The 26712-nt window shown below is 47.0% G+C and overlaps 8 protein-coding genes across 8 annotated transcripts; 5 read left to right on the top strand and 3 right to left on the bottom strand.

The window, feature by feature from the left end:
• Nucleotides 1-6414: 6414 nt before the first annotated feature.
• N7446_012225 (uncharacterized protein) lies at nt 6415-6917 on the top strand (the record flags this gene model as incomplete). The annotated part of the gene is made up of 2 exons (XM_058520967.1): nt 6415-6510; nt 6567-6917. 2 exons carry the CDS (start codon nt 6415-6417, stop codon nt 6915-6917), a joined length of 447 nt encoding a protein of 148 aa, XP_058366333.1.
• Nucleotides 6918-10843: 3926 nt separating this feature from the next.
• N7446_012224 (uncharacterized protein) lies at nt 10844-11881 on the bottom strand (the record flags this gene model as incomplete). Its single annotated transcript, XM_058520966.1, has 1 exon — nt 10844-11881. The coding sequence occupies one exon, from the start codon at nt 11879-11881 to the stop codon at nt 10844-10846; it is 1038 nt and encodes a 345-aa protein (XP_058366332.1).
• A 2469-nt stretch (nt 11882-14350) lies between these two features.
• N7446_012223 (uncharacterized protein) lies at nt 14351-15309 on the top strand (the record flags this gene model as incomplete). The annotated part of the gene is made up of 5 exons (XM_058520965.1): nt 14351-14576; nt 14629-14758; nt 14813-14949; nt 14998-15206; nt 15262-15309. The coding sequence occupies 5 exons, from the start codon at nt 14351-14353 to the stop codon at nt 15307-15309; spliced, it is 750 nt and encodes a 249-aa protein (XP_058366331.1).
• A 1-nt stretch (nt 15310) lies between these two features.
• N7446_012222 (uncharacterized protein) lies at nt 15311-16117 on the bottom strand (the record flags this gene model as incomplete). The annotated part of the gene is made up of 3 exons (XM_058520964.1): nt 15311-15539; nt 15593-15885; nt 15938-16117. The coding sequence occupies 3 exons, from the start codon at nt 16115-16117 to the stop codon at nt 15311-15313; spliced, it is 702 nt and encodes a 233-aa protein (XP_058366330.1).
• An 806-nt stretch (nt 16118-16923) lies between these two features.
• Nucleotides 16924-19628, top strand: N7446_012221 (ATP-binding protein; the record flags this gene model as incomplete). The annotated part of the gene is made up of 8 exons (XM_058520963.1): nt 16924-17378; nt 17441-17544; nt 17595-17713; nt 17763-18594; nt 18644-18830; nt 18883-18955; nt 19004-19423; nt 19479-19628. The coding sequence occupies 8 exons, from the start codon at nt 16924-16926 to the stop codon at nt 19626-19628; spliced, it is 2340 nt and encodes a 779-aa protein (XP_058366329.1).
• Nucleotides 19629-20693: 1065 nt separating this feature from the next.
• N7446_012220 (uncharacterized protein) lies at nt 20694-21311 on the bottom strand (the record flags this gene model as incomplete). The annotated part of the gene is made up of 1 exon (XM_058520962.1): nt 20694-21311. The coding sequence occupies one exon, from the start codon at nt 21309-21311 to the stop codon at nt 20694-20696; it is 618 nt and encodes a 205-aa protein (XP_058366328.1).
• Nucleotides 21312-22471: 1160 nt separating this feature from the next.
• On the top strand, nt 22472-22985 carry N7446_012219 (uncharacterized protein; the record flags this gene model as incomplete). The annotated part of the gene is made up of 2 exons (XM_058520961.1): nt 22472-22750; nt 22796-22985. Exons 1-2 carry the CDS (start codon nt 22533-22535, stop codon nt 22983-22985), a joined length of 408 nt encoding a protein of 135 aa, XP_058366327.1. The 5' UTR covers nt 22472-22532.
• Nucleotides 22986-23006: 21 nt separating this feature from the next.
• N7446_012218 (uncharacterized protein) lies at nt 23007-24556 on the top strand (the record flags this gene model as incomplete). Its single annotated transcript, XM_058520960.1, is given in 3 exon segments — nt 23007-23780; nt 23836-24523; nt 24537-24556. The coding sequence occupies 3 exon segments, from the start codon at nt 23007-23009 to the stop codon at nt 24554-24556; spliced, it is 1482 nt and encodes a 493-aa protein (XP_058366326.1).
• Nucleotides 24557-26712: the final 2156 nt, after the last annotated feature.

Here is a 26712-nt window from a genome sequence, read left to right as displayed (position 1 = left end):
AATTTACGGTACAATAATGGCATTACAGGCGCGGCGCTTGGCTTGAAGGGTTCCGCTTGATATTGGTACTTATTATGGCGCGTTTTCATGCATCACCACCACCATTTTCCTTCCTCTTGGTTTCCTTATTGTCTCTAACCATTATCTGTATCATTAGACCTTGGAATGTGTATACCATGGCATGAGTATCATGCGTACGATCGATTTAGTTTTATATTTATGCTTATATTTCCTTCTCCTATTCTGTATAAGGTTGTCAATTATCGTCTTGGACTTTTCCTCGATGGCTGTGCCAATCAGTTAGCTGTACTTGTACTTGTCGAATCTTTTGTTACAGCGTTTCAATAAAAAGATTCCATCATAATAAACCAACCCTTGTTCCACACCATGGAGAAAAGAACTTACTGGCCTGGAAAGTGGAGCAGAGCAAGCCAAAGAAGGGCAGCCCCTTCAAATAATGACTGCTTTTGTGGCAATCGTTGCGGGAGCGCCGCCTGTGCGTCAAAGGCACCAGCAATTCTATCTCAACCCATGCAGCCATTGCTTAGTTCAAGGCTAGTTAATTCTCACCCTGTAGCTGCTCCCTCACTCGTACTAAAAGCGGGCCACCATCCCGCACTTCTCTCTCGCTGACCTCTCGCTTAAACATGGACGCTGACGTTCCCCAATCAACCTCTACCGTGCCTACACCTTTCCATCCTTACTGGACCATCCAAGAGGATGCTGGCTCTCTATCTGTGCCTACACGAAATTTTTCATATCTCAGATATACCCTCAGTTATCAGTCAACCTCACTGAACTGCCTCTAAAAGGCCCCAATCTTGACCTTCTGGCTGGTAAGAGCCAACAGCGTACGATGAGCCTTCTGTTCTTTGTACGAATCAAATGCTGATCCTTTGCAAATTGTCCAGCGAAGTGGGAAGCTCCCAGGTTTCTCGAGTCAAAACCCTCAATCCCTTGGACGAACCAAAGGGGCCTCAGCTCTACTGTAGCAGGGATTTTGCAAACCCAGCATGTCCAGTCATACCTCTCATTTGAATCCTACAACAGAATACCATTGCAGCGATCATCTTCAGGCCTAATCCAAGCTCCACGAATGTCACTGAGATCAAAATGAGGCCATGCTGCGGGGATTCATCGGCATGCTGCGAGCGTCCACAGGCCTTGAACTCTAGAGACAGGCAACTCAGAATAGAGAACTGAGTGAAATGTCATCCAATACTCGCTGCTTAGTAGCCCGCTGACATTCGTTTGAAGATCCCAGAATGAATATTCTATCCCTCCAATTCTTCCTGTGTCCTCGACTCCGGAATCTCCAAGTTGTTAAAGTAAGACATAGGACAGATATAAACATGCAATGCTTCACTCTTCTCTTGCGTTGTCCAAAAGCCCTGGTAGATTGAGTCTGCAAGGGTGATCCCAGTCATTGAGGATCCTAGTCAATCGACCCTGAGATGATTCCAGTGCCTGCTCAAAGAAGCGCAGCCGAGACAGCTGCTTGTCGTGGCGAAGCTGAAGTCCGTCCCTCTCTTTAGTCAGGTGACTGCTAGCCTCCTTCAAGATCCCATTGCTCTGCTCTAGCTTCTGGCCATCGATGTGTTTGGACACGCACGACTCCCATAGGCGTCGATAGAGTCCGACAATTCGACTTGCTGGAAAGGCAAACTTGGGATCGTCGCGTTCGAGGTCTGCTAGCACATTCAAAATAGGTTGAAAGGGCTCGGTCGCCAAGGTATGTCTTGTTTCTGCTTCCTGTTGCGAGGGAGAGAGCTGCGACGGTCAGCAAGAGCATTGGAAGCTGAGCCGCCGTACTTACCAGTGGAGGGACATTATCAGAAGCCTCCTGCGAATTCTCTTTTTCAGAAACGATTGGCAATGCACTGGGCTGTTGTTCTCCTTCTTTTTCCTGGTCTGGCGTGCTGTTAAGGGCATCAATCTTGATCGCAGGGGAAAGTCGAATATCTGGGCAATAGCATGTCCACCAATTCTTGGAGGCTTTTATAGACTAGAAGACATCGGCGGCTAGATACTCAGTCTCATTTTCACCATGAAAGTCAATCACCGTAGTCAGCATTTCAATCTCAACACTCTGTTAGCAGTCCGTTTAATGATGGTGCTGGTGATCAGTCTCGTGGCGTTTGTTGAGATATTGGCTCAGTGAGCCTGAGGCCTCAACATCTCTGAATTCATACGCAACGACCATATAGGGCTTATTAGATGTTTTGTACCATGGAACTCTTGCAGGTCCGTCGCACTCTCGCTTATTGTATTTTTACTACTACAAATAGCTGTAGAAGTACCTCTTCAGGGAGTCAGAATTAAAACACCTCATTTTTATGACAAAACTTCTTGCCAAGAGAACCTCCATAGTCAGATATTCCAACAGTGTTGATGGTTGGTGAATGTGCCTCATATTAGTGGCTTCCGGTGATGAACGGTCCAGGAGATATATATTCAATCACAACGCATTTTCCACATTCGCTTGAGAGCTCAGAAATCCCAAACGTAAATAGAGTAAAATCTAGAGGACAGAAAAAGAAAATCGAAAAAAGGATATCTATCTCAACCATGATCACAGGTTCAAAAGTTGACTCCCGTCAGCAAGGACGGCCAAGCTTCAACGGGTTGATGGTTGAGTACACGCGCCCGCGCGATCGCGGCCAGACGCTTTCAGCAGCCTAAACGGAGAGAACCACACACGGCTCAGACAATCAACACCCGAGCAAGGTCAGAAAATTCCCATGATTGTTAGATGAAAATGTGAGCGCTCTTGGTAGAATCAAAGAATGAACAGCATCCATTGCCTCAATATTAAGACCGTAGATTCAACAGTGAGCCAACGTTTCTTAACCGACTCACTTTGACTCATTCTCAACATGACCCTAGCATTTTTTCTCGGTGGGCATCTAACATGACACCAAAAGTTTCGCTGCGAATAGTTGCGGTAGAACGAAGGCAAGAATTGCAACAGACCTCACTTAGGATAGCGTCGTGTCCTTGAATGTTTGCTCTATAATAGAGCACGTACGCGACGGGAGCCGAGAAACCTATAAATTCGCCCTCTCCCCCAGCAATTTGTTCTACAACACTGCCACTTGCTGCGCAAAGTCGAGCAGGCCCTCGGTTTGAGGCACCTGATAAGTTCTTCCCTTCAACCCTACTGGAATTTCCACCATACTGACACCTATGGATACGTCGTGGGCCGACAAGCTAGAAAGGGCTTGTGAGAAAGTGATTCCCACCAGATCCACTGTGCCACCTATACCAACCGATCAAATAAGCAGATTTGGGTTAGCTGGTCAAAGTATGCGATATCTGTCCATCATAGCAGCGGACTACTGTCCCGCCCCTGAATATATCGATGCAAAAAGGGGATTTCTATTCAGGTATGTAGATCTCAGAGCGACCCTTTCCGAGACTGGACTGACTTCAAAGACGATGCGAAATAACCGGATCCTTGCATTCCATCCAATTTACTCCAGCCAGGGAGCCCTTTCCTGTGTCTTTTTTAAAACATGTACTGTAAGTCATGCATTGTCTCGCCGACCAACAAGCTAATGATGGACAGGAAACTGTTGACAGCGCACCAGAGTGAGTCCGAACCAGCATTCCGTCAGTGCTCCGCACAGGATCATGGCTTATACACCTTTCTGGCCCTGTCACTTCAAACCATGCGATATTTTCTACGAAAAATACCGCAAACCAAGTTCGCGGGACAACAGGATACATCAGCTCCAGACGTTCGTTATCCACGATGAGGTGAGTGGAATATCGCGCCTCGTGCTGCGCCGCTGTTGATTTTCTGCCAGTCTGTGCTCCAGACACAAACACCACTGACATCTTCATGCCGTTGCAGGAGCAGCCCATCGCCAACCGCGCAAGGTCTCGTGGCGAGTTACCTATTCCCGCCGACTCAGATAAGACCAAGGGGCCGACGCGCCATCGCGTCTTTCCCCTCCTCACCGCCTTCACACACTGAACGACGGAGTGCCTCAATCTCTCGTTCTCTGCACAAAGCGGTCTCCCTGTACAACTGTACAATTTCTTGTCACGCGTGGGTTCGTCATGCGCCTTTGCCGCGTTGTGACCTTTGTCGGTTCATCCAGCGCGACTTCTCGAAGCGACAGCCGGAGAGTGCGACGAACCTGGATATAACATGGCATATTGGTGACTGCATTGCAGAAGAGAATTGGCAGTGATCTAGTTGATAGGCTGGTATGGTCACTATCCTTGTTTATCATCTGCTTCAAGTGTACACTCGGGGAATTCTTCATGAACAACGTAAAGCACGACATCTCGTGGAACTGGATCAACACATGCTGACTCGGATCTCACAACAGGAGACACCCTCAGATTGCGAAGCGAGCAAATGTCTTGTCTGCTCGACCTCCCCTGCACCAACACCATCGCATACTCTGTTTCTTCCACATGACTACTGGTGGCATCGATGATCGCTACTCGACTTACTTCCAGTGGATTTGGTTCATCAGATCATGCGTTGGTATGCCTACCTGATGCAGACCCAATGGAGCGCATAGCAGTGTCTGTCTCCCGGCATTTGAACCCTCTTATAGAATGGCCTACTTGCGGCTTGGATCCCTGGCGTCCAGTGGGTGACCATCGTTGTCCTTGGATGGCGTCCGCGTCTCTCGAGCCTGAAAGTCTGACGACACCGGGAGGAGCTGATGTTTCGTGTTGCTTGAGCCGTACTTTCGCAGATGGCCAGGTTGTTAATTTAAGTTTGCGTGCAAGGAGAAGGTGAGGCGAAAATCCCGTCATTTCTAGCCGAATAAACTAACAATAACCATCTCAGCTTCAAATCAAGTGGACAAGACCGAGGACAACCGAACCAAAGATAGGGCCCATGACCCAAGAAGCACTGTCTGATACGGTCCCACCTGGTCCCTCTCCCCTCTCCGCGTCGCTCAGCTTGTCGACTTATACGAACCATTCGGACATACACGGACCTGCATGCTATTAGGAGTGTTTGTATGCTCCCCGTTAGACAGAACATTGATCAGTTTGGCTTCTAAGCCTTCTTTTTTCTCTCCAAGCCCAAGCACTAACCACTCAAGTATGTTGAGATTCATACGGCATCTGACAATGGATGACTGATGTTTCAGGCATCCATCCTGATACCTCAGGAATGAATCAGATCAACATTCAACCTGCTCAGTGAGTTATAGCTTGAACAAAGCTTTCACTCATTAAATAGCGGATCCCTCATAATATGAGGGATCAGACCTAAACAATCTCTCTGGAAAAGGACCATCTCTTTATATATTCTTCTCCCCTACTACCTACATCGTAAATCTCAACAAAGTATATTTCTCTTCAATCGGAAGACTGCACCCCGGAATCACACATGACCCCGAACGAATTTATATCAAATTTCCTCATCATGACCTGGAACCCTACTCATCTCCAACGAGCGTTGGGCCAAGTTTTGGGCGATTCCCTGCACCGTGAGATATTGTTTGAGCAGAATGCGGCGATTGGAAGCGACGTGAGGTGTGAGCGCGATCCACCGATCATGGGCGGGGCTTAGATGAGGGAAATTAATTAGCTGGGGGCCGCAATTCTGATTTGAGCCCCAGCGAGCTATTACGAGAAAGTGAGTCTGTGAAAAGGGAAGGTACTGTAACTATAGAATTTATTGGTTTTGGTATCCCGCGCAGCGCCATCGAGAGATGGCCGCATGTCGTAAACCGTGAGGGAGAGATTTATCTATCCATCACGTTGAAATTTCGCCTTGGCTGATCACGGCTTATCTGACTATTTCCATATCGGCTTTAGCAGAGCATGGGATCCACCTTCCGACTTCCCCGAAATTATTCCACCCTTAGCTTCTTTCGTACCGGGATCAGCCTTCAGGGTGTTCCAGGCCATCTGGTGGCCCACAAACTGTAGCTTTGCTTCTTGAGATTACCAAGAGGAGGACAGAACCAGTACTACGCAGGCTAAGTCAAGACACATCGAGCGAAGGCACATGTTTCTCGGTAATCAAACCTCGTAAAGAGGTAATCGAAAAGAGACAACCCCAGACACACTTGTTTTCTTCCTCAAGGACCCAGTAATGTGCCAGGTCTCGCCAAAGTTCGAAATACAATGCGGCCAATCATACATCTATGTTGTCTCCAAAAGGAAACAATGCCTAGAGACAGCACTGGTAGCATCTTAGCACCCGCTAGACTTCAAATGGTCAAAGCTTATTTCCCGGGCTGGGGGCCGAAAATCATAGCTAGAAGCTCCTTTTAAATCGCGTTGGCCTGACTGTCAGTCAATTTTTGAAAATTTTATTCTTTCGACCATATCCCTCTCGTCGTGGTTATTGCAACCACAAGAACTAGTCGGGAGGAAGCCAAATTATTTGTGTTCTTACCTCATCCTCCATCTTCTATCTGGCTTGACATAATGCCAAATGCAACCAAGTCCGGCCGAAACTTGACTGATTTGTGTCGACCAGTCAAGAGACGACGTCTCCAACGTGAAATCGACACCATTCTTTCGGTGAGTCAGGCACTCCACCCTTAGTTCCCTCCTAGAAGACAAACTCACTTTGCTAGGAGTCCGATGGAACAATCGAGGACCACCAGCTTTGCGATCATTTGATCGACACCACTACAGATTCAAATAAAAGGGTCAGATCCGAACTCGCAGACACTCGGGCGAAATTGGCAAAAGTTCAAAGAGACTACGATGAACTGGAATCTGATCACACACAGTGCCCCTACTGGATTCAGAGGAACGAGTCTCTTGCTACGACCTTGGATGATCGTTGCGAGAAGCTTGAGAAAGAGAATGAAAGAGTACAAAATATTTGCGATGAGTTGACCTCTGAAATTCGACGTCTTCGTACTCAAAACTGCGATGAATTGGACAATACGGATAGGGGGGAGCATGATGATATTCAGTAATCACTTCATGAAATGAAAGTTGAATTAATTTCGAAATCGGTTATTTATTTTCGGTCCGAGCTGCTTACCAGCTGAAGCTTTAATTGAAAACTATGAGAGGTCAGATACAGAGGGGACGAGTACGTTGTGAAACGACTTCGCGCTCACTACAAGGGTTATTAAGATTCTGTCCAACCATCACCCCTTCGCATGAGCAAGCGTCTGGCAGTAACGGAGAATGCTAATATGTAGATTGCTATCACCAATTGCAGGACATCTTAGTTAGCTGATCGGCAAAAACTTAGAATGGAAAGATGAGTAAAAGGCTCGTCAGAGCAGGGAAAGTCTTAGTGGAACGAAATCTATATGAGATCGTTAGTGTAGCAACCGAAAGTTGGATTCTAAACCATAACCCACTAGGCTGAGCGGATTCGTATTTTAGTCTAGCTGGGAAATCAACTCCGAATGCGACATGCAGGCTAACCCGTTATATATTACTTTCCTCGTATTGTAAGTATCGCGTTCCGTTTCTTAAGCGAGCTTAGGGTCTCGCCAAGGCCTGTCATGACCGCCTAACATCCGTGGTCACAGCTAAGCTGCTCTCATGGCGCGCAGCTCCAAAATCGGTTTGAAGCTTCGACGGAGTCCTGAGACCACTTATGCAATCTTGGTCGTGAAAGGACAGTAGAATCTACCGTGTGCTGCTTTTCCATATTATCCAACTATTTGGATCTACTGTTGGACATGTCGCCCACTTCCCCTCGCAAGTCCCTCGGTGAATCGCTCAAACTTGGCAGTTCAGTAGGATGTTATCGGTTCCTAGGTAGGGATCCAGAAAGCCACCGTGTTTAACTCACTGGTAAGATCGATCCGGCCCACGTGACTATCTATACCTATTGCCCAAAACTATTTAGGTGTGGGATTAAGAACGTGAGGGATTTTTAAGAGACTACACGAGCATAGGGAGCTGCTCAAGGGAAATGGGCAGCTCTTTACTTCCCAATTTCAGCAATATGATCGACGATCCATGGCTCCAGCGTGGGGGCCAAAGTTAGAGCGGATTGTCCAATCTTTAGGCGCTGACGCTGGTCGAAACGGTCGGGATCTGCCACAGCCGGGCTATGTTCGGTATATTAATTTCAGGATTTGTGGAAATTAGCCAAAGACATTCATTGAGAAGCTCCTAGTATCGCACTACCCCTACGCCATACCAGCAAGAATTCAAAGCGAATACTTTGGGTTTATCCATCGTTTGGTTGTACCTGAGAAAAATACTTGGCCGCTAGTGCGTAGCGGGGCAAATTTCGAGATCCCAAATACGCTAAATCATCAATGGCTCGCGTAGGCATTTTTCCTTGTGGGCGAATGCTTTTTAGATGATAACTAGCCATTTTAGAGAGTTTAGAGAATTTCTATAGCTTAGTGAATTAAGATATACATATTTTTGGCTCAGAGTGACGTAATTTTCGATACCGCGGCAATGCAGTATTTAGGCTTCCTTGAAAATGATATATAGCGTTGACAAGTCTTATTATAGGACGAGGTATGCAATCCGTTGAACTTAGAAGCCTGCCTTTGATTTAACCAAGCATTCGTTAACGGTAGTCAACGGTGGATTGAGATCATCAATGAACCGGAAATCCCTATTAAAACATACGATGAGAAGCTTGTCAGCTCGATTTTCTTTGAGGTTGACGGATCGTGGGAAAGCTGAAGAGATGGACTTGCATTCCAGATAAGACATATCTCCGTTCAAAATACGCTTTAGACCGCGCGTGTTTAGCGTTGTGGAAATACCAGGACGTGTACACTGTGAATAAGGATAAGGTATGCGGGTATTGATTGAGTTCGCGGTACTGTAGGAAAATTGGGTATACCGCGACCATGTCTTCGGTCGCATTGCTTAAGGAGTAGAGCCGGATATCTGCCTAATCTAATTTCTCCCGGGAATAAAAAGTAGATAAGTAGAGGAAGACATCGTCGGTACAGGTAGATGATGATAATAGGTCCGGATCTGTCTAGTTAAGAAAGTACCCGTTGTCATAGCTGGGATAGAAACAACACTCGATTCTCGGAAGAGGATGGCTTGTTCCTTCTGTGGACAACGGGAAGCGAGATATGGAGAATTGTTTTAAGTACAATGAATTCAATCATCCATTTTTTTCGCCAGCCAAGCAGTTTCCTGCGACAGGCCACGGTTCTCAGTATCACAAGGCGAGGTTTTTTAGCCAGCCAGTCTCCAGGACCTCAGATTTCATTCCCACCTGCTCTCAGTTTGAATCCCCTTCGATGCCCAATGTCAACAAAATTGGATTCGACGAAGCCGCCCATTTTTGACTATCTTCCCAAAATCTGGATGTCACCTCCAAGCGCTTGGCAAAAAGGCTTCAACAATATGGTCGGGTCCTTCCAGGTCCAGTAATCCACATATCTCAGCTTGACATGTTCGAAAATCGTCACCTGAATAAAGTTAGCTTATACCATTCTACTGCGCATCTAGAACAGAATGGTCCATAGAATTTAGATCAGTGGCATAATTACCATTCTATGCATAGTGGCATCGATGACAAGCATAATGTTGGCATTCCACTGGGCTTCGATTGGCACCAACAAGAACTATGCCTGCACAAAATTCCCTGAGGCCATAATTCCTGCCGTGGCAGTCACAGCATTCCCAGCCCATGCGGATTAGATCCTGGACAAAGCAATACGCTTCACCACATGGAGAATCCACTGCAACATCTGTGACAGTTCTCTCCTGCCCACACATTGTCTGTCTCCCTGTTCTTTGGTTGACTCTAGCATAACGACAATATGTTATACCTCGTTGGAGAATTCGATGTCCACAACGATAGACTCGATACTGGCGACCACACATTGTTTTTAATAAAAACCAAAGAGAAATACGTGCAGAATGCTTTTGTCGACCGAAACGATGTGAATTGGATAAAGAATATTTTGAATATGTCTTCGTTGAGTATCTGAATCAAGAAGAGGATCTTGGAAGCTTCCTTATTGCTTATATGTCCAAATGCCTATAGTATTGTCCTATTTTTGGCTTGATAATGCGACACTGAGGGGCTACATGGCGGTTGCCACTTCGAACCTTTGGCGCTTAGGTCTGAAACTATCTTAGTCAATTCCACTAATTACAGGATGTCAGGTTGTTCGTTATAGAATATGGTAGCGTTTTACATCATGCGAATCATGACACTCTGAGTTCGAAGTAATTATAGGTTTTTAGTGACGTTACATTAACCGCCAACTTTGTAGCCTAATAAATGAAAAAGCACTAAGTACCGGGCCTCACTTTTCAGAAGCCAGGAGAAAGCAGAGGGAGGTCCTCGATTTCTTGTATACAGTAAAATATACATAAAAGAGAGAAAAATCATATTCGACGAACGAGGATACTAAAACTAGATATAATTATATCTCGAGATCTGACTATACTCGGTCTAGAAAATGCGCTCACCTTTAGGTCATCTAGCTTGTTGCCGCCCGCTACTCTCCCTCCCCTCCGACTTTGCCCTGTGACAGCGCTTAGTCGAAAATACTTTCACCCGTTAGGTAATCCAACTTATTGACCCCTCTTCTCCTCCATATGTGGATGAAAATCTCTCACATCCATGTCTAGATAGTGAGTAGATGTCACATTGCAGGACTCCTGGAGTACTGCATATTTCTTAGTAAAGAGCTTAATAAAGACTAAGGAGAAAGGGAAACAAGGGAAAAAAGAAGTCGAAAAGTCAGGAAATTGGAATTAGACAGAGGTAGACAACGTATACAGAATCAAGATGCAAACATAGTGAATGCACACAGGACCAAGCATTGCAACCAATCACAGATTAATGTATAAAGAGAGTAAAGGAAATTGTTGCCTTAGCCTATCAGAGGGTGTAACAGCTGACAGTAGACAGTATAAGCCCAGAACGATAGTCATCTAGTATTCATTCAAAAAGGTACCGCTTAATATTTTCAAGTCCCTGCAGATCTCCCTCGGTCGAGTTAGACTTCTCCTTCTCAACCCAACCTTCAGTATAGCCTCCTCCAAAATCAATCAGGTATGCATCCTCATTGACATCAATGAGCACATTGGCTGCCTTCGCATCTCCCCAAATGATATTATGTGAATGAAAGTGTTTAAGTGTCTGCGAAATTTGATCAACCCATTTTTGTCGGAGCTCGGAAAATTTGGGATCATGTCCATCAATGCAATTGAGTGTAGCTCCATCACAATTAATGTATGATAAAGCCAATCCCAACACATACCCATCATCATCTTGGATCAGCCCTTCCAGTTGTGATGTGAGAATCGGGGGATCGAATTTAGCCATGCGAATCTTTGAATAAGTGAGAATCTCTCTTGCGGTAATACCCATGTCACCCCCATAGACTATCTTGAAGAAGCTAGGCCGTGGTTGCCCATGAATAAATACCTTATGAGGTATTCCTGGCAGTGCAGCTGAATCTGCACTAATTGGAACCTGGACTTCCCTTGGATGGTAGACAGGAAAATCCGAGTAGTCGACAGAAGATGGTAAAGAGGCCCCGATGAGATGATTTCTCATGTTCTTGGTGTTGCTGAGATAAACGGGAACTAATTTGTCTCCAACTACCTGCACAGTGTAGTGCAATTCTTCTGCAAACAGACAATCCTCGAGAGTGTACTTTTGGTTCGGGTCCAGGGGAGCAATTTCGTGGAAGATTGGCAGAAATGGTTGCAAGATCCAATCATGCATTTCATCAAGGGGGTCTTCAAACTCCCCCTCCACATCTATCTCAGACTCATCAGGAATCCATTCTGGTTCTTGACGTTGAACGTGTCGAAGATATTCGGCCAGGAGGGCAGGCGAGCTTTCGAAGCTGGAAGTAAAAAGATCGATTTTAAAGCGTTTGTTGGAGACATAAACATTCAACTGCGTGTCTGTGTTTCTGGTGCTTGATTTAAATGGACCGATATCATAGATGGGTTGTTTCCGTGCCATCGTTGGCCATCGAGGAGTTGCGGCAAGGGAAAAAAATAAAAACTAAAAACTAAAAAGTAAAAAGGAGATAGGAGTAAGAAACTGTCAGGTCGGGGGAGTGAGTGAGGTGTACACGGCACAAAGTCATGTGACTGTCGACCAATAGGTAAGTCCGGCAAATAAATAACCATCTTCACCGCCATCACCCTCTGCAATACTTAATTGGAAAAGCTACAGGAAAGGGGTTGAGCCTGGAGAACCGACAAGACGGTATGATTTTCGGCCTCGGACGCCATGTGAGTAGAAAACGAATGAACTGAAACAATTTTTTTCTACTGCAAGTTTGTAGTAACGTATTTTTGATCACTTTAGCGCCCTTTTCAACTCGAGGATGATGAATGCCAATCATTAGTCGTTGTTGATACATACACAGGTGAAACGCCTACGGCGGAAGCCCATTGTGCAATAGTCGCCACAGTCTAGACTAGTGCTTGAATTAGATTTCGAGACATCTAGATGCTGATGCAAGTGGCCGAAATTATCTGGGCGCTTAGCTAAAAATTATACGACGGCAACTGACATCGCGTTGTCCCCTATCCCTACTTTCAGGGACAAAATCCCAACAAGTGCATTTCACGGTGGCAAAGGAAAGGAAGACCATTAGAGGTTTCATGTTGTGCGTCTCGCCGTGTAATGCAACCTGCGCCGCACGGAAGTTTCACCTGCATGGCATATCCACGCCAATCAAGGTTAGCAATGCAATATAACGTCATTCTCGGCGTCAATCTTTTTTAGGTGTCTGCTTTTGGACTCCAACCCTCTTGGGTAATAGAAGTTCGTATTCCATGCGCATGTCAATGTTAACTGACGACTTAAGCATATGTGATGAAAGAACCAAATAGCAGCCAGTGAGAATTCAATATCTGGGAAGAAGGCTTGGTGCAATTCAAGTATATAGCATGTTTAGTCATCGTCCTTGAACCATCCATCAGCCCAGTGTGAGGTCTAAATCATAGGAGGGGCGTCATTGCGTTATTCGGTGGTCCCGCGGCTCTGTGCACGAGGCAAACTGAACTGCCTTAGCTGATCTGGCTATCAGGGCTGGGCCAAAGATCCTCGATAGCCGTACGCCCTTTGGAGGTCTAGGAATAATTGTACTGCAAGTTTCTCTGAAAAGGTCTAATTGGCTGAAGGCCAAGACCAACCACAATGCACAGCTCCATGTATGCATGGAGGGGTAAAGCACTCGCTCAATCAGACGATACTGTTGGCTCATGCCGATGTTGGCCAATGGGGCTGTGTGTGGTGTCTGCATTGCCCTCTTTTGGGCAACCGCCCTGCCAGACCATGATTATGCATTTGCGCACAGTCTTGGGTTTACTTCCTAATATAGTTATGGCCAGTTTTGGTGCTATTTCCAAATTTGGTAACTAATCAACTTTCGAGAAACTTCCTGTTTTGTATTCCATACACTGTGCCTGCATGCATGAGACTTCGTCTCATGGTCCCCGTCATTGGCCATTGCTTTTTTGGGGGCAGTGCCAGGGTGGGGAGAAGTGACTGAACTAGCCAATCTCAGGGTTTCGGGCGCGGCACCGGCGCGAAGTCATCCCCAATGTGGCTTTCCCCGCACCAACCAATTGTCTCTTCGGCACGGGAATCCACAGTAAGACAGCGACCGTTCCAAACTCAGCTTTGGATCCATCTTATTCTTTGCTATTTCCAGGAGGCTCGAGGCATAAACTACCACCTGTCAGTTAGCATTGTAAATATCTGAATCACGGAGGAGTAGCTACATATTTGGAATAACCAAAAACATACTAACTCAACGGGGTCGGAGAATATCTTCCTGTCTTTCTTCCCAGGAATATTTTAAGGTACTCTCTTGGTTCCGCCATAACCGTTGCATTTGGTGCATATAGATGTACCAACCATTCCCACATCATTGCATTCAGTGCAAGGCATGTTTTCTTTTCCGACGTGTTGATTCAAAAGCAGAGGGTAAAATGGCGATATTCTTGTACGGGGAAGGGCGAAACAGGGGATGTTGTAGTTATCGTAGAAAAGTCAAGATTAAAGAAAGAAAGAGGATATTTATAGCCCGCCAGTTCCGATACCCAAACTCGTTGGGTGGCAAACCCCGACAGTGGCCAGAGCTCCCGATGACCCTCCCAACTAGGCTTGTACACATTTCGGCTCTCCACATACCCAACGCGATGCCGAATCCTCGTTTTGTTGCAGTCTATCCAAGCCAGAGAAAGAAGCAAAGGGTGAAAACACCGCAATGCCAGACTTGTTTCAATTCATTCGGAACACAACAAGAACTCCGCGACCATATCGCAGACTATCAGGCCAGTAAAGTCGTGACTCTCCAATTTATCCGCTGACTCGCCAGTTTAGTTGGAATTCCAGCTCTTGACCGCACGGCTACTTGAAGTCCAAGCACACTTGCCTCACAAACACCAAAATCCCGGAATCGACGGTCTACAGATGGATAATAACATAGCGGATTCGATTGCCAGTGACTGGGACACCGAGCAGGAAAATGACGACAGCAGTAACCTCGCAAACGATGGATACGACAACGATGACAGTGATGATGGCAATTTGAGCGATCAAGATGACGATCTCACCTCAACAAAATGCCCTCACTCAAGATGCCGTCACAAAGGGCGCTTCCTGAACCGAGCGGGCCTTGAGCGCCATTTCGAGTCACGTACGCGACTTTGACGGATCTACCATATTTTGATGCTAATGGTACATTCCAGATGTTCATTGCCACGAAATATGCATCTACTGTCGTCAGTTACTTCAACAAAGACGACAATACATACGACACACATGCCGCACGAGGCAAAAGGCCGACGACGAAGCGAGAGAGTTCTACAGAAAAGAGCGGTGTGCTCAACTAAAGAGGATATCTATCGATAAACTAAACTTGATGCTTGCAAGTGCAAAGCACCGAAGTAGACGGCCCAATAAACGAGGCACTGAATGCTGTGATGAACAAACAACCAGCCCTCGTAAACTGCGGAAGGGAAATGCAACGCTTTTGAGAGAGAACATCGTGGACAGTGAAGGGTTTGATGGTATCTACCCTCTGTTTTCCATCGAATAAATATTAACACCGTCAGTAGGACGTTTCAATGCAGGAGAGGCTCTGCAAGTACCGTTCATCGCGCCACGTAACCTGCATCCGCTCACGTATCCATCAAACCTATCCAACGAGGACTTCCCGTCCAAAAACCCCTCTGTTGAGCATATGCAACGATCCTACGACACCCTCGTACCCCAGCCGTACGCGCCAATATTTGATGATATCACCATCACACCATGCTATGATTTGGTACAAGAGTCATATGCATTTTCATCAACGCTGCAGAATGCGACTTTTCTAACAGACTCCCATCATGATCAGAGCGCTTTGCCAACTTCTGAGGCAAGAATGAGTTAATCAGGAGGCGTGCTGACGCCAATCGTAACAGAATCATGTTTGCCATCGAAGTAGGTCACGTTCATGCCAAAATTGGGTCCTTCCATGTTGCTGACTACTGTTTGGAGGGACTTGGGAAGCTTCATCGGAGCCCACCATTTTTTCAACACATCTTCTGAGGCGACTCCAAATGTAATAGCACTTCCTTCCAATACTTCGACAAAAAGGCGGGTATCACGGATAGAACTATTTAGGAAGATCAGATATATGACACTGAGATAACTCAAAACTCCACTTACAACCCCCCATCCTCAAATATAACGTGAACAGGCTCAAGGCCGAGCCTTGTGAGTGCCACACGAGGAGCTCTCCACAAATTATTGTCACCCTTCATGGTAGTGACCTGCTGAATGTGTGAACCTTTCCAAAATGTAACCTTCGAACCCTTCTTCCAAAATTGTATCAGGAGAGACTCGGTCTTTGAGGATAGATCGCTCTGTCGAAAGGCATAATCGCCGGGCATGGCACCGAAACTTCGATAAAGCCCCAGTCCAAACCACTGGAAGCAATGATCAAGGACCTGTCGCTTGCGCTTTCCAAAAATCAGCCTTTTTATAAAGGAGAATCGGTTGTATGAGAAATACCGGGTCGTCAAGGACATTGGTTTTATAGAACTGCAACCCTGCCTCTGATGCGAAAGGTGTGCAGTTTGTTTCCATCTCTTCGATTTGTTGTCCTGTCTCCGCATCTTTCTCGAATACGTATCCATCTTTGACGAATTCACCCTTGAAAGTTAAATTCGACGTCGAACCGATTGCAGCCATCGACATGAAATGCGAAAACCTGTGTTTGACTGATAGGTTCTATCGCGAGAGGGGTTGAGTGTCAGGAGGTGTGGGGGCCGGGAAATATAACTTCCGTTCCGAAAAGCATGTTACGGTACTGGAGTCCAGTCAAATGACCTCCATTCGAACGCTTTTAACACTATTCCTCATTTGGAGCAAGCACGAATTAGTTGACTTTCCTTATCAAGCCAAAGCACAGATCTGAACCGTAACTGAGTTGGGTATGGACCACGAATCTGTGTTTATCCTTACGCTATGTTGTGCTGCATGCTTGATTTGATCCCTGCCGGGGAGAGTAGTCGACTCCATGGCGTGATGTGATTGGCTTATCGACATCCATAACTTGTGCCCAGATTGCATACATACCCATATTTCGTGGTATTCAACTTGCAAGCGCTATAGCCTCTGTACCTTACCCAAGCAGAATACGAAAGAAAATCTGCTCCAAAATAGGTGAGGATTTTCCCTCCCATGCATATTAGTAGGTCTAGGCCTGTGGATGCAAACTGTTAGAGCTAATCGGACGGATCTTTTCATTCGAGCGCAAATATCACCCAGAGCATGCACTTCGGCTTTCGTACCTTTGTTCTAAGAACGAGAGATCGATGGCTGAAGTAGGGCGATAATGATTTAAAAGTTGCAGGGGCTGGCGACGAAGTTATAAATGGGTGCAACCTCTCTCGTTCTTGGAATTCTTTGATTGTGTTGACATCAGTGTTTGACCCTGTTGATTTATCCTTTCTTCTCCATCTTACCAACAAATTCCATCGGCTGGATCAAACAACATGGCATCTATTCAGAGTAGCCCAAATCTGCCTTTCCCAGAGCACAACATTGCATTGAAAGAGACCTCCACCCACCACCAAGGCCTGACGCCGCCCGATAGCCCAACGAAGGGGTCGGCTTCAGCTCAAGCTACCGTGAAGGATCTGAAGCATCTCTTTGGAGTGTTTCTTGAAAATGTGCTCGATCTTACCAACCAAGAACCTCCAAACACTCCTGTCACTCAGGACCAGTCCCCACCAGGCACCGACGCGGTTCGGCAGGTGCTGGAATGTGCTTCAGCTGAACTTTCCATGGCAAATAAGCCTGCTCAGTCTTCTTCTGTAAGCAATGAACAGGGGAGCGTTCCTGGGCCAGATGGATTTGGTCTCAAACATCCCATCTGTACAACACCGGATGATTTCAAATCGTTCGAAAAATGGGCCTTGACACCCCAATTCAAGACGGTCGTTGAAACGTATGAGACACAAGCCAACCCCCTTTTCTCTTTTCTTTATAAAATGGCTTACACGGATCTAGCTGGGACAAAGAAGCATGTAAATACAAGATCGCCGAACCGATTGAGACCAGCGGTGGTCTGGACGACGATGCTGAATATGCATTCGTTGTCCGTGAACGTGTTGGTACGTAACGTCTTGCCTGGAAACCGAGACCAGACTAATGGTATTATTAGAACGAAATTCTGAGGAGGTGACGCCGTACATTGACATCAAATCGGAAGGCCTGCGCGACATCCTGCGTGAGGTGCTGCATGATGTCAAGGCCATTAGCCTGATGGAAGACAAGCCATCGGTAATTGAGACAGAGTATTATCTCCACGAAGATCGCTGACATTGGTTAGATCGAGCAAAATATTCTTTTTCATTTTCTCCTAGAGCTCGAGAAATATGCCGAAAATATGAACAACTCAGAGGGTGAATCCCCACGTCAGCACCTCCGCTTGCTCATCGACCACCTCAAGCAAGCATATTCAGCCATCTCGCAGCGTCTCGAATCAATGCTGCAGTACGGTCATATTACATATGACCTTCTTTGGGCGCTTTTCAAGCCTGGTTGCCATGTTTATACCACATGCATTGGCACAAAGGAGCCGCGATGTGTCAGATTCGACGCGGGGGAAGAGATGACACAAAATGACGAGACGTGGTGGAATCTCGAATGCCGATTCTTTGATTATGACGGAGTCAAGTTCGGCGAGGCCGGAATGTTTCTGCGTCTGGCAAAGTTCCGGGGGTCAAAGCCGATCGAGAGTCTTGAGGCCTTCCCTCTCCGCTACCATCCAAGGCACGGGCAAGTCCGGAAAGACTTGGTCGAAAGAGGCGAAAAGTTTCGCGATTTGGCCGGCTCACACATTCGGCACTGTAGAGGCAGCGCGTTCTTTATGAACAAGGGGAAGGCTATCAAAGTCAACGTCAACAGTCGAGTGGGAGTGGACGCCGCATTTTTTCATGAAATGCAGCCAAACTACTCCCGACCTTCACTCCGCGACCTAGGGGTTAAGGAAAAGGATGGAATTGCAGTTATTAACATAGGTGCGATGCTCAAGGAGGATCGCGAGCGGGAGAAGGAGAGAATGCAAGGAGACGGAGTGGATGCACAAAAACTGAGCGAGACCGATTTCTTGGTCGCCTGCCCAACAGTATGCTGTTTCAGCTTCAAGGGGAAGATTTTCTGTATGTAAGTCTACTGACAATGTTTGGCGTCCGACTAATGTGATTTCAGTGGAGTGCGCAGTCAGTGCTCTTGAAGACGTGGATTGGTCACCTGAGTCGTTCGACTGCTTGAAGATCCCTTTAGAGACCAAGACCATCCTCTTGTCATTGGCAAAAACCCGCCTAGGGATGATACCGATGGTACCGTTCGACGACGTAGTTGACGGAAAGGGCCAAGGATTCAACATTCTTCTGAAGTATGTCGGCGAAGCGCCTATACTATCAAGACTGCCAACTAACTCGTGCTAGTGGCCCACCGGGAGTCGGAAAGACTTTCACGGTTGAGGCAACCTCGGAGTATTTCAAGCTCCCCCTCTATTCCGTATGAACTATCCAGCTCGGCTGATTTTGGCGTCACTGATTTTTTCAGATATCCGCAGGCGAACTTGTTGTAGACCACGGAGATTCCAACGCGCTCGAGCAGCAACTTGAAACAGTATTTAAGATCGCGAAACATTTTGATGCCGTCCTTCTCTTGGATGAGGCAGACGCTTTCATGGAGCAGCGTACCTCATACCACGATACCCACAATCGCCTTGTGACCATTTTCCTCCGAAAGCTGGAATATTATCAAGGAATTCTTTTCTTGACGTCAAATCGGGGTATCCAGTTTGATGACGCAATTCTAAGCCGGATCCATTTGACCATCGAGTATGAAAATTTGACGAGAGAGTTTCGCAGAGATCTTTGGACAATCTTTTTGTCCAAGGCATGTACGACGCAAGGACCTGCACTCGTTGAGGAGTACGAGCTCCGACGATTGGAGACTTTAACTCTAAATGGACGAGAGGTGGGGTTCCAGAGAGCTGCTGTGCACTTCTCACTTGTTGACTAACATGATCTAGATCAAGAACATCGCAGCAATCGCACATGCTCTCGCTGAGGCTGACGTCAATCAGGTGACCTACAAATACTTGGAGTTAGCAGCCGATTCTAATAAGAAGTTTTCAAGGGAGTTTGGCAAAAAGAGACCTGTTGATGGAATGTATATCTAGTACCTACCTGGAAAAGACCCGTGGATTATCTCGTTCCTCAAGGTTGTCGAGCAGTCGGTCTCTCATTGCAATATGTTCGATTAGTACTGTACACGACAGTCCAATATATCGTTACTGAAGCTTCATAGTGGAATCAACGTTTTAATATGATTCATCACCTCACACAAAAGTCAAGTACGAGAGCCAGAATTGGACGATCAGTTTGTCATTGTCAACGCATATAGAAGCGGGGTTACTCTTGAGGCAATGTAGGTGAAGTGAAAAAGCGGGCATCAAGGATCGATAATAGGTCGAAGTTCTGGTTTATTCACGAGGATGCGGACTAGAAGTGCTTCATGCTTCATTATCATGCATACTTGAATTGCTAATCAAAAAAACTAAGCACATTGCTTCGCGTTACACAAAGACGTTTTGGATCACCCATCTCTGGTTGACATAGTTGTCGTTGTACCGCTCGTGATCGCTGCAAAGTCGGTCGACATTTCAATATATACCAGTGAAAGTCGATGATCAATGCCCGGCCAAGTTCTTTATTACAAAGAAAATTGTCACGCCGAAAATCTTCGTGAGTGATTCCTTTGTTGATTTGCGAATCTCCTGGTGGAGCCAAGGCGTCAAGTCCATCAATGCTGTACTTCCCCCACCCTCCCACCCGGCCAGCCCATCATGAGCATATGACGAATCTCTCCAGCTCCATAAAGAAAATATATTTCGGCCAAGTCGATCGTGCCCAGGAAAACAGGCACAGGAGACCCTTGGGTTTTCCGTTTGCAGCAGTTGTCTCTTTGCTCGTGGTCTTTGGAGCTGGTCAAAATTCGATTTTCTAGAGGGGTAAAAGTCGTTGATTGTTGCCCGTTCGAGCTTTTCATTCCAAAGGACCTTCATATCTCGAAAGACTTTGTAAATGATTCCCAAGGCCCCTTGATTTCCTGATTCGATCTGTGAATTTCCAAGCGAAACCAAGGCGCCAGCTCCATCGACACTGTACTTTCTTCCCTATGGACATCACGAACAAATGATGTAATCTGAAGGTGCAGATGTAAATGACCATGAGCCTAGGGGCCGTCATGTGCATACAGCAGTTGAGCTGGATAGGAGCCTTTGTCTGCTTTTCTCTTCTCCGACGCGATGACCATGCCGCGTGTTGCCAGAGGTTGGTTCAAGTGCCCGAGGGCGCTTCAACCATTTCATGTCCTCCAAGTCAATGACAATCAAACGACCGCCCATGTCATCCCACAACATATTACGCCACTCACTGTCGCCATGGACCACCCCGTGTGAGCGGAGCACAGCCAGGGCCTTCTCGCACTCCTTGTGGAAGAAACTCGAGTTGTCATCGTTGATGACGTGCTGAAGCCTGCTTCCTGACCAGCTTAGGATCATCATCTGCTCCATTGGTTCGCCGTGGTACCAATATGAGACTCGTGGCGTAAATGTCCCAAGACAGACGGGGATGTGCTTTCCCTGCAGGCTCCTGAGATAACCGTAATTGTCTGCCTCTGCTTGAATGAGATGCTGCTTGTCCGCCGTGGTAGCCTTGATTATCACAGTGTATCCGTGTAATAGAAGAGTGGCTTTGATGAGGTAACCGGTCCGACCACAGACGTGAAGTTGTTCAAACCCATGGTTTCGGTTTCGGGCAAGTTGACGGTGAAGCCGGCGTGTGAACTCCTGTGGTCCCATGGTGTGTCTCTGGCTACCGTGGAGTTTCCAGTTGGGGGCATTCTTTATCCAGAGGGTCTCGGCTGACCATGCCGCGGATGCAGGCAATTGTGCAGTAGGGTCGTGTAGATTGCCCGTCTATTCGAGAGGTCTGTTTGTTGTCCCGATCGGCTCGTGTGCTTTCGCTTTCCTTAGTCGACTGGCGGTTGTTGCCTCGGCCGCGGCTCGACCTGCTGCGAGCCGCTGCTGCGATGGATGGCGAATGCGATTCTTCATCACTGCCGCTGCCTTCGGTCGACGAATGCTTCGGAGTAGATCGCAGTCAATACAGCAGGGCGCTATTGTCTGCCTTGGGAGAACGAACCGTCACGGGGATGTTTACTGGCTTACTTATCTGGTGCCTCAGGCATAAACACCCTTTGCGGTTTGTGCTGGTTTTCAGTCACTGATTCCAAAATGCTCGGTATACGTTGACAAAGTCGTTTCGGGCTACCTAGACTGGCCTCATCAGTGGAACACCAGCTGAAATATACCCGCATACCTTATCCTTATTCACGGGGTATAAGTCCTGGTATTTCCACAACGCCAACCACGCGCGGTCTAAAGCGTATTTTGAACAGAGATTTGTCTTATCTGGAAGGCAAGCCCATCTTCAGCTTTCTCACGATCTGTCAACCTCAAAGATAATCGAGCATGTTTCAACGTTTTCCCGGTTCATTGATGACCTCATTTCACCGTTGACTACCGTTCACGCATGCTTGATTGAAACCACAGGCAGGTTTCTAAGGTCCAACGGGTTGCATACCTCATCTTTGGACATGCTGACTTCGGCATTGTGTCTGAACTCAACTCAACAGTTGGCACGCTAATATAAATGCGGAGCCACGGTGGCCCTTCATGGTTCACATGCCGGGTATTCAACGTTGAATGTCGAGTTTGCCGGATATGACCTAACTAGTCAACCGTAAAGATCTTCAACATCACCGTTTGGTCATTCGTAAAGGTCTGGTAAGTCATGGATGCAAACCAGTTTACTGTCACATTTTTGATATATCAAGTTTAAACTTTCCCTCATGAAATTATTAATGAGGATGTCACTGTCTTTGCTCACCGCAATCAATGATTTCAGGGAGGATGTCTTAGAGGAAAGCTCGGGCGCCGTATAAATAACAGGCGTACGACCCAGAGACACAAAAAGCCAATAATTCATTCTGCTGCAGTGCTCCAAATGCGTACCTAACGATGAGTAATCACACCGATGAGGATCCCATGGATCAAGATAGTTGTACAAGCACGAGCGACGAAGCGAATCTGCAGCTGGATCGTGAATTACAACAAAGCGAAGGAGCCACTCACACAGCGACTGAGCCGTCACGGCAAACTATCCCAGTTGGGATTTCACCTGCCTATGTGAAAGGCTGGGACTCTGCAGATGCATTTCGCGAGCTGTACCAAAATTGGTATGTGACATTCTCTTCTATTGGATAAACACTGAGACAGAATAGGAAAGATGCTATTCTAGGAAGATTTCAGCTAAACCGATTGGATTTCAAGCCATTCTATGAAGACAAGAAAGACTATTTCTCCATCACAGTCCCGACTACCTCGAATGACAACGGCAATCGGCGAGCTCTGGGGTACATAAAATATGAGAAAAAGACCGGTCGAGTCACCTTGACCAATTCCTGCATGTAACTTCCCGTGGAGTCTCTCGTGATGGGGTTCACATCCAAGGACGAGCAAGACCAGCTGGCAGGCTCCCACGGTGACGGGCTCAAGCTGGCTGCGTTAATAATGAGTCGAGACGGATATAAAATGAGCGTGGCTGCAAGCCACTGTAGGTGGAGTTTTGGTCTGCATGGGACGTCCCAGTCTCTCCGTTGTGTCATCACTCCTTCCCGAAAGATGAGTCCAGCCATTCAACGAGACCCAGCTGATGATATGGCAAAGTTGCGGTTCCAGGATGAAAGAGACATCACGGTAATGATTGGGGCTGGACGTGCCAATCAAAATCGACCGGTATCGTCTGAAACATTCTTCGGGTGGCTGCGAGTCACTCTCGATATTCGCGGGCTCTCCTATCCCCCCTCGATTGTAGAAACGCCCCGAGGAGACTTGCTTCTTGATTCGCAGTTCCACGGAAAGCTTTTCCTTCATGGGATCCTGCTACCAATGACTACTTCAGGGGTCAAGCACTACAAGTTTGGTTACAACTTTGCTCTGAGTAAGTTCAGCCGTGATCGACAAGGAATGGTCGCCAAGTGTGAGGTGGCAGATCAGGTGCGGCAAATATGGCAGTGTGCCCTGCACATGCACGAGCATACTTTACTTCCAATTTATGTCAATCTCCTTCAGAACTTTCCCCAGGTGGGCGATATTGAACAAGCCGATAAACTTCTGGAACCGTCTACCACGGCCCGTATCTGGAAATACTTGCTTCATGTGACGAGAAGAAAGCGATTCTTTTATAGCGAGACATCAAGCATCCAAGTCAGTTCACGGTGAAATGGTCAAGCTGGATATGCAATATACTAACCTCGAACAGAGTGTGGGCATGATACGAGAAACCTCCGGGAAGAGGCCAACAAGAGTTCCAGAGGCCCTCTGGAACCTGCTGCGCTCAGGTTCACCGATCCGGACCGTCAAGGAGGAGCAGATAGAGCTTTTCAAGGATGCTGAGATTTGTGCTTCGCCCGAATCTGCCTTTGCAAAAACAACAGACTGGGCTTTGAAGGTTTGCCTGGCACTTTTGAAGACGACCAAACATATCAAAGTAGTCTATGTCAAAGGACTGACAGGGAAGCTTGATGTGTTATACGACGCCGGACACGGTACGCTGAAAATTCATCATCGATGGTTGGACTTTGATGCGACGCACCAGGAAGCATCGTGTCGGAAATGGTTTCCTGCTGCCATAACCGAAAAGAATGCGCCGTTTTTCTGCAGTCACGTCGTAGAGGAGCTCTTGTACCTGTCCATTTCTTCGATCTTCAAAGCATCCTCGACGCTGCGTATGACTGAGATGAAATACATGCGTCAGATCAGACGCCTGCTTCGAGTTCTGCCGCATAGCATCAAACTCAGACCCCAATCCGGAGGCCTTCTGGTCACCTGGGAAGACAATGAGGCAGAGTCGTTTCGAAAACTTGGTGGAGGTGGGCCAGAGTACCGAGTCGTCCTCCATGCAGAAGAGTGTTTCGTCGCCAGATCGGAGCTTCTCCACTCGGACGCAGGTAAGTTCCCCAGTTTACCACCCCTGCGCGTGAAGGAAATCGAAAGCTGAAGTGCCAGACAGTACCGAGTGGGATGAAATCCGCGGCATGTGGGTGTCGTCAGCAATTTGTTGTCCAGGCGCGCCGATGGTGTGTCTTTGCCGCTTTGGATCATTCCACAAGGTATTATGCGATGATCTCTCTCAATGAACGGCTGGCGATCTATGGCCTTCCATCTGAGCTGGTGTCACCTCGTGGCACAAGCATGGGTGGGCCAGACCACATAGCGTGCAATCTGGATCGATCTCCTTTCGTTGGTCGCCAACACGAAGACAGGAATTTGGAGTTGCAGCCCAACCTAGTCCCACTTCGAGTTGATCCAGCTCCATATCAGGGAACAAGCAAACGGCAAAGAGTCTCGAAGTTTCAAAGGGATGAATGAATCCGTACTCGAAATTAATTGGAACACAACTCTGGGATACCAGCAGATGCTTCATTGAGCTTGGGGCCAAAGTATGAGGTCCAAGAGCTCGCACATAAGACGCAACGGCGGGACACGTCGAGGTCGGGAATAACAGGCAAAGGCTTCTATCCAGTTCGACCGCTGTCTACACATGACGGCCCTCACTTTCCAGATCCAATGCGTTAGTTGACTGGTTGCGCTGAACTGCTGTTCCAGCTAAGCCCTACATAATATAATAGAGTCGAGAAAACACGTTTCATATTCTACATATGCGAGTTCACTAACAATTGGTTGATTTGTTGGTTGGGATTATCCTCCCCTATACCCAATCATTGGAGAGGTATGAACGCTACCGTGGCTGTATATCACCGTGTGCATATAAGGTAGTGTTATCAACATAGGATGAGATATTATGTCGAAATTGTCTGCTATTATTTCGATGTGAGTCCATATCCATCCCAACGTACCCCTGGTTCCACAGGCCAATGCCAGCCCAATGTATTAATCTGTTCGGCATGAGCTTTTTCTATCCCTCAATATAGGAAGCACGTACTGCGGCTACGGATATTGCGGAGACGAAAACAAGAACCAACAATCGTGCCATTTCACGCCAGGGTTTCAAATGATTGTCCCGAAGGCTTGTAGTATGTGGGCTTTGAGGGTAATATTCTGGCTGTGCGGCGGTTTGAATGGGGTTTTCCGATTCCAAAAAGGGAATTTCTCCGGTGCTCGCGTTCCCGTCGCAAACTGAATATTTCTCTGTCTATATCCTTAATGATTCTGCGAGATCGGTCCATCGAAGCGACCAAAATGGCTCCTTCGCGCATCCACCGCGCCAAGCGAGCTTCCTCGGCCTCTCGCCGTCGATATTTGGTCTCAATCCTGTCGCAAAATCCGCACTTTGTACTCTTTGTTTCAGACTTGTTGACTAGTTTAATGCCGCATGTCTCACCGGTACGATACTCATAGGTGCACTGGTGAGCAAAGCTAGTCCAGCTCCAGTCTCCGCATGAGTATCGTTTCTGATTGTAGAAACACATGTCTAACAGATTTGCTAGGGCCTCTTCGGTCGTAAGGTCCGGTCAAAAGGCACTTGCTCTTCGATGTTCGGAAAGATCTTCTCCAATCTCAGAAATGGGTATGCAAATTGTTTTATCTGATCAATTCTCAGCTAACGCACTTCATGAAGTAGGATTGAATCGGAAGGGGAATGTCCTTGGAGTGGGATAGACTACCTGGGTTTCCAATTTTATATCGCTCATAACAACGCAAGTCAATTATAGGAATGCTGATGGTCCAAAAGGAGACGCCAGCAATCAATTTTGTTTTGACCAGGAATCCCTTCTCTGCTCAATCCATTTAACCTGCCCCTATGCAGTACACAAATGCGCAAGATCACATCCTTAGACAATCACTAGAACCTATTTAACATTGCAGCAAGTGATGTAGGTCTCGAAGAATCATATACATCTCTAGGGTGCCAAGATAATTCCAGTCAGTCTCTGGGCACGCGGGCCGTTGACGGTTTAGCGTATCGGGGATATCAGAATTTGTCCCGGCTACGCACTAACGACCAGTTATCTTTCTCATGGTACAACCAACCAATGAAAACCTCAAAAATTCGCTTTTACTTCATGCCGGTACAGCGTATCGGGTAGCGCGGATAGTAGGAGCTTCTCAATGCCTTTGGCTAGTTTCCACAAATTCTGAAATTGTTGTACGAATATGGCCGTGCTGCGGCAGATCC

This window comes from Penicillium canescens, assembly GCF_028828765.1.
Source record: "Penicillium canescens strain IBT 15451 chromosome Unknown utg000010l_segment0_segment0, whole genome shotgun sequence".
Lineage (NCBI taxonomy): Eukaryota > Fungi > Ascomycota > Eurotiomycetes > Eurotiales > Aspergillaceae > Penicillium > Penicillium canescens.
The sequence above is the reverse complement of the archived record's forward strand: the minus strand, read 5'-3'. Positions and strand labels throughout refer to the sequence as shown.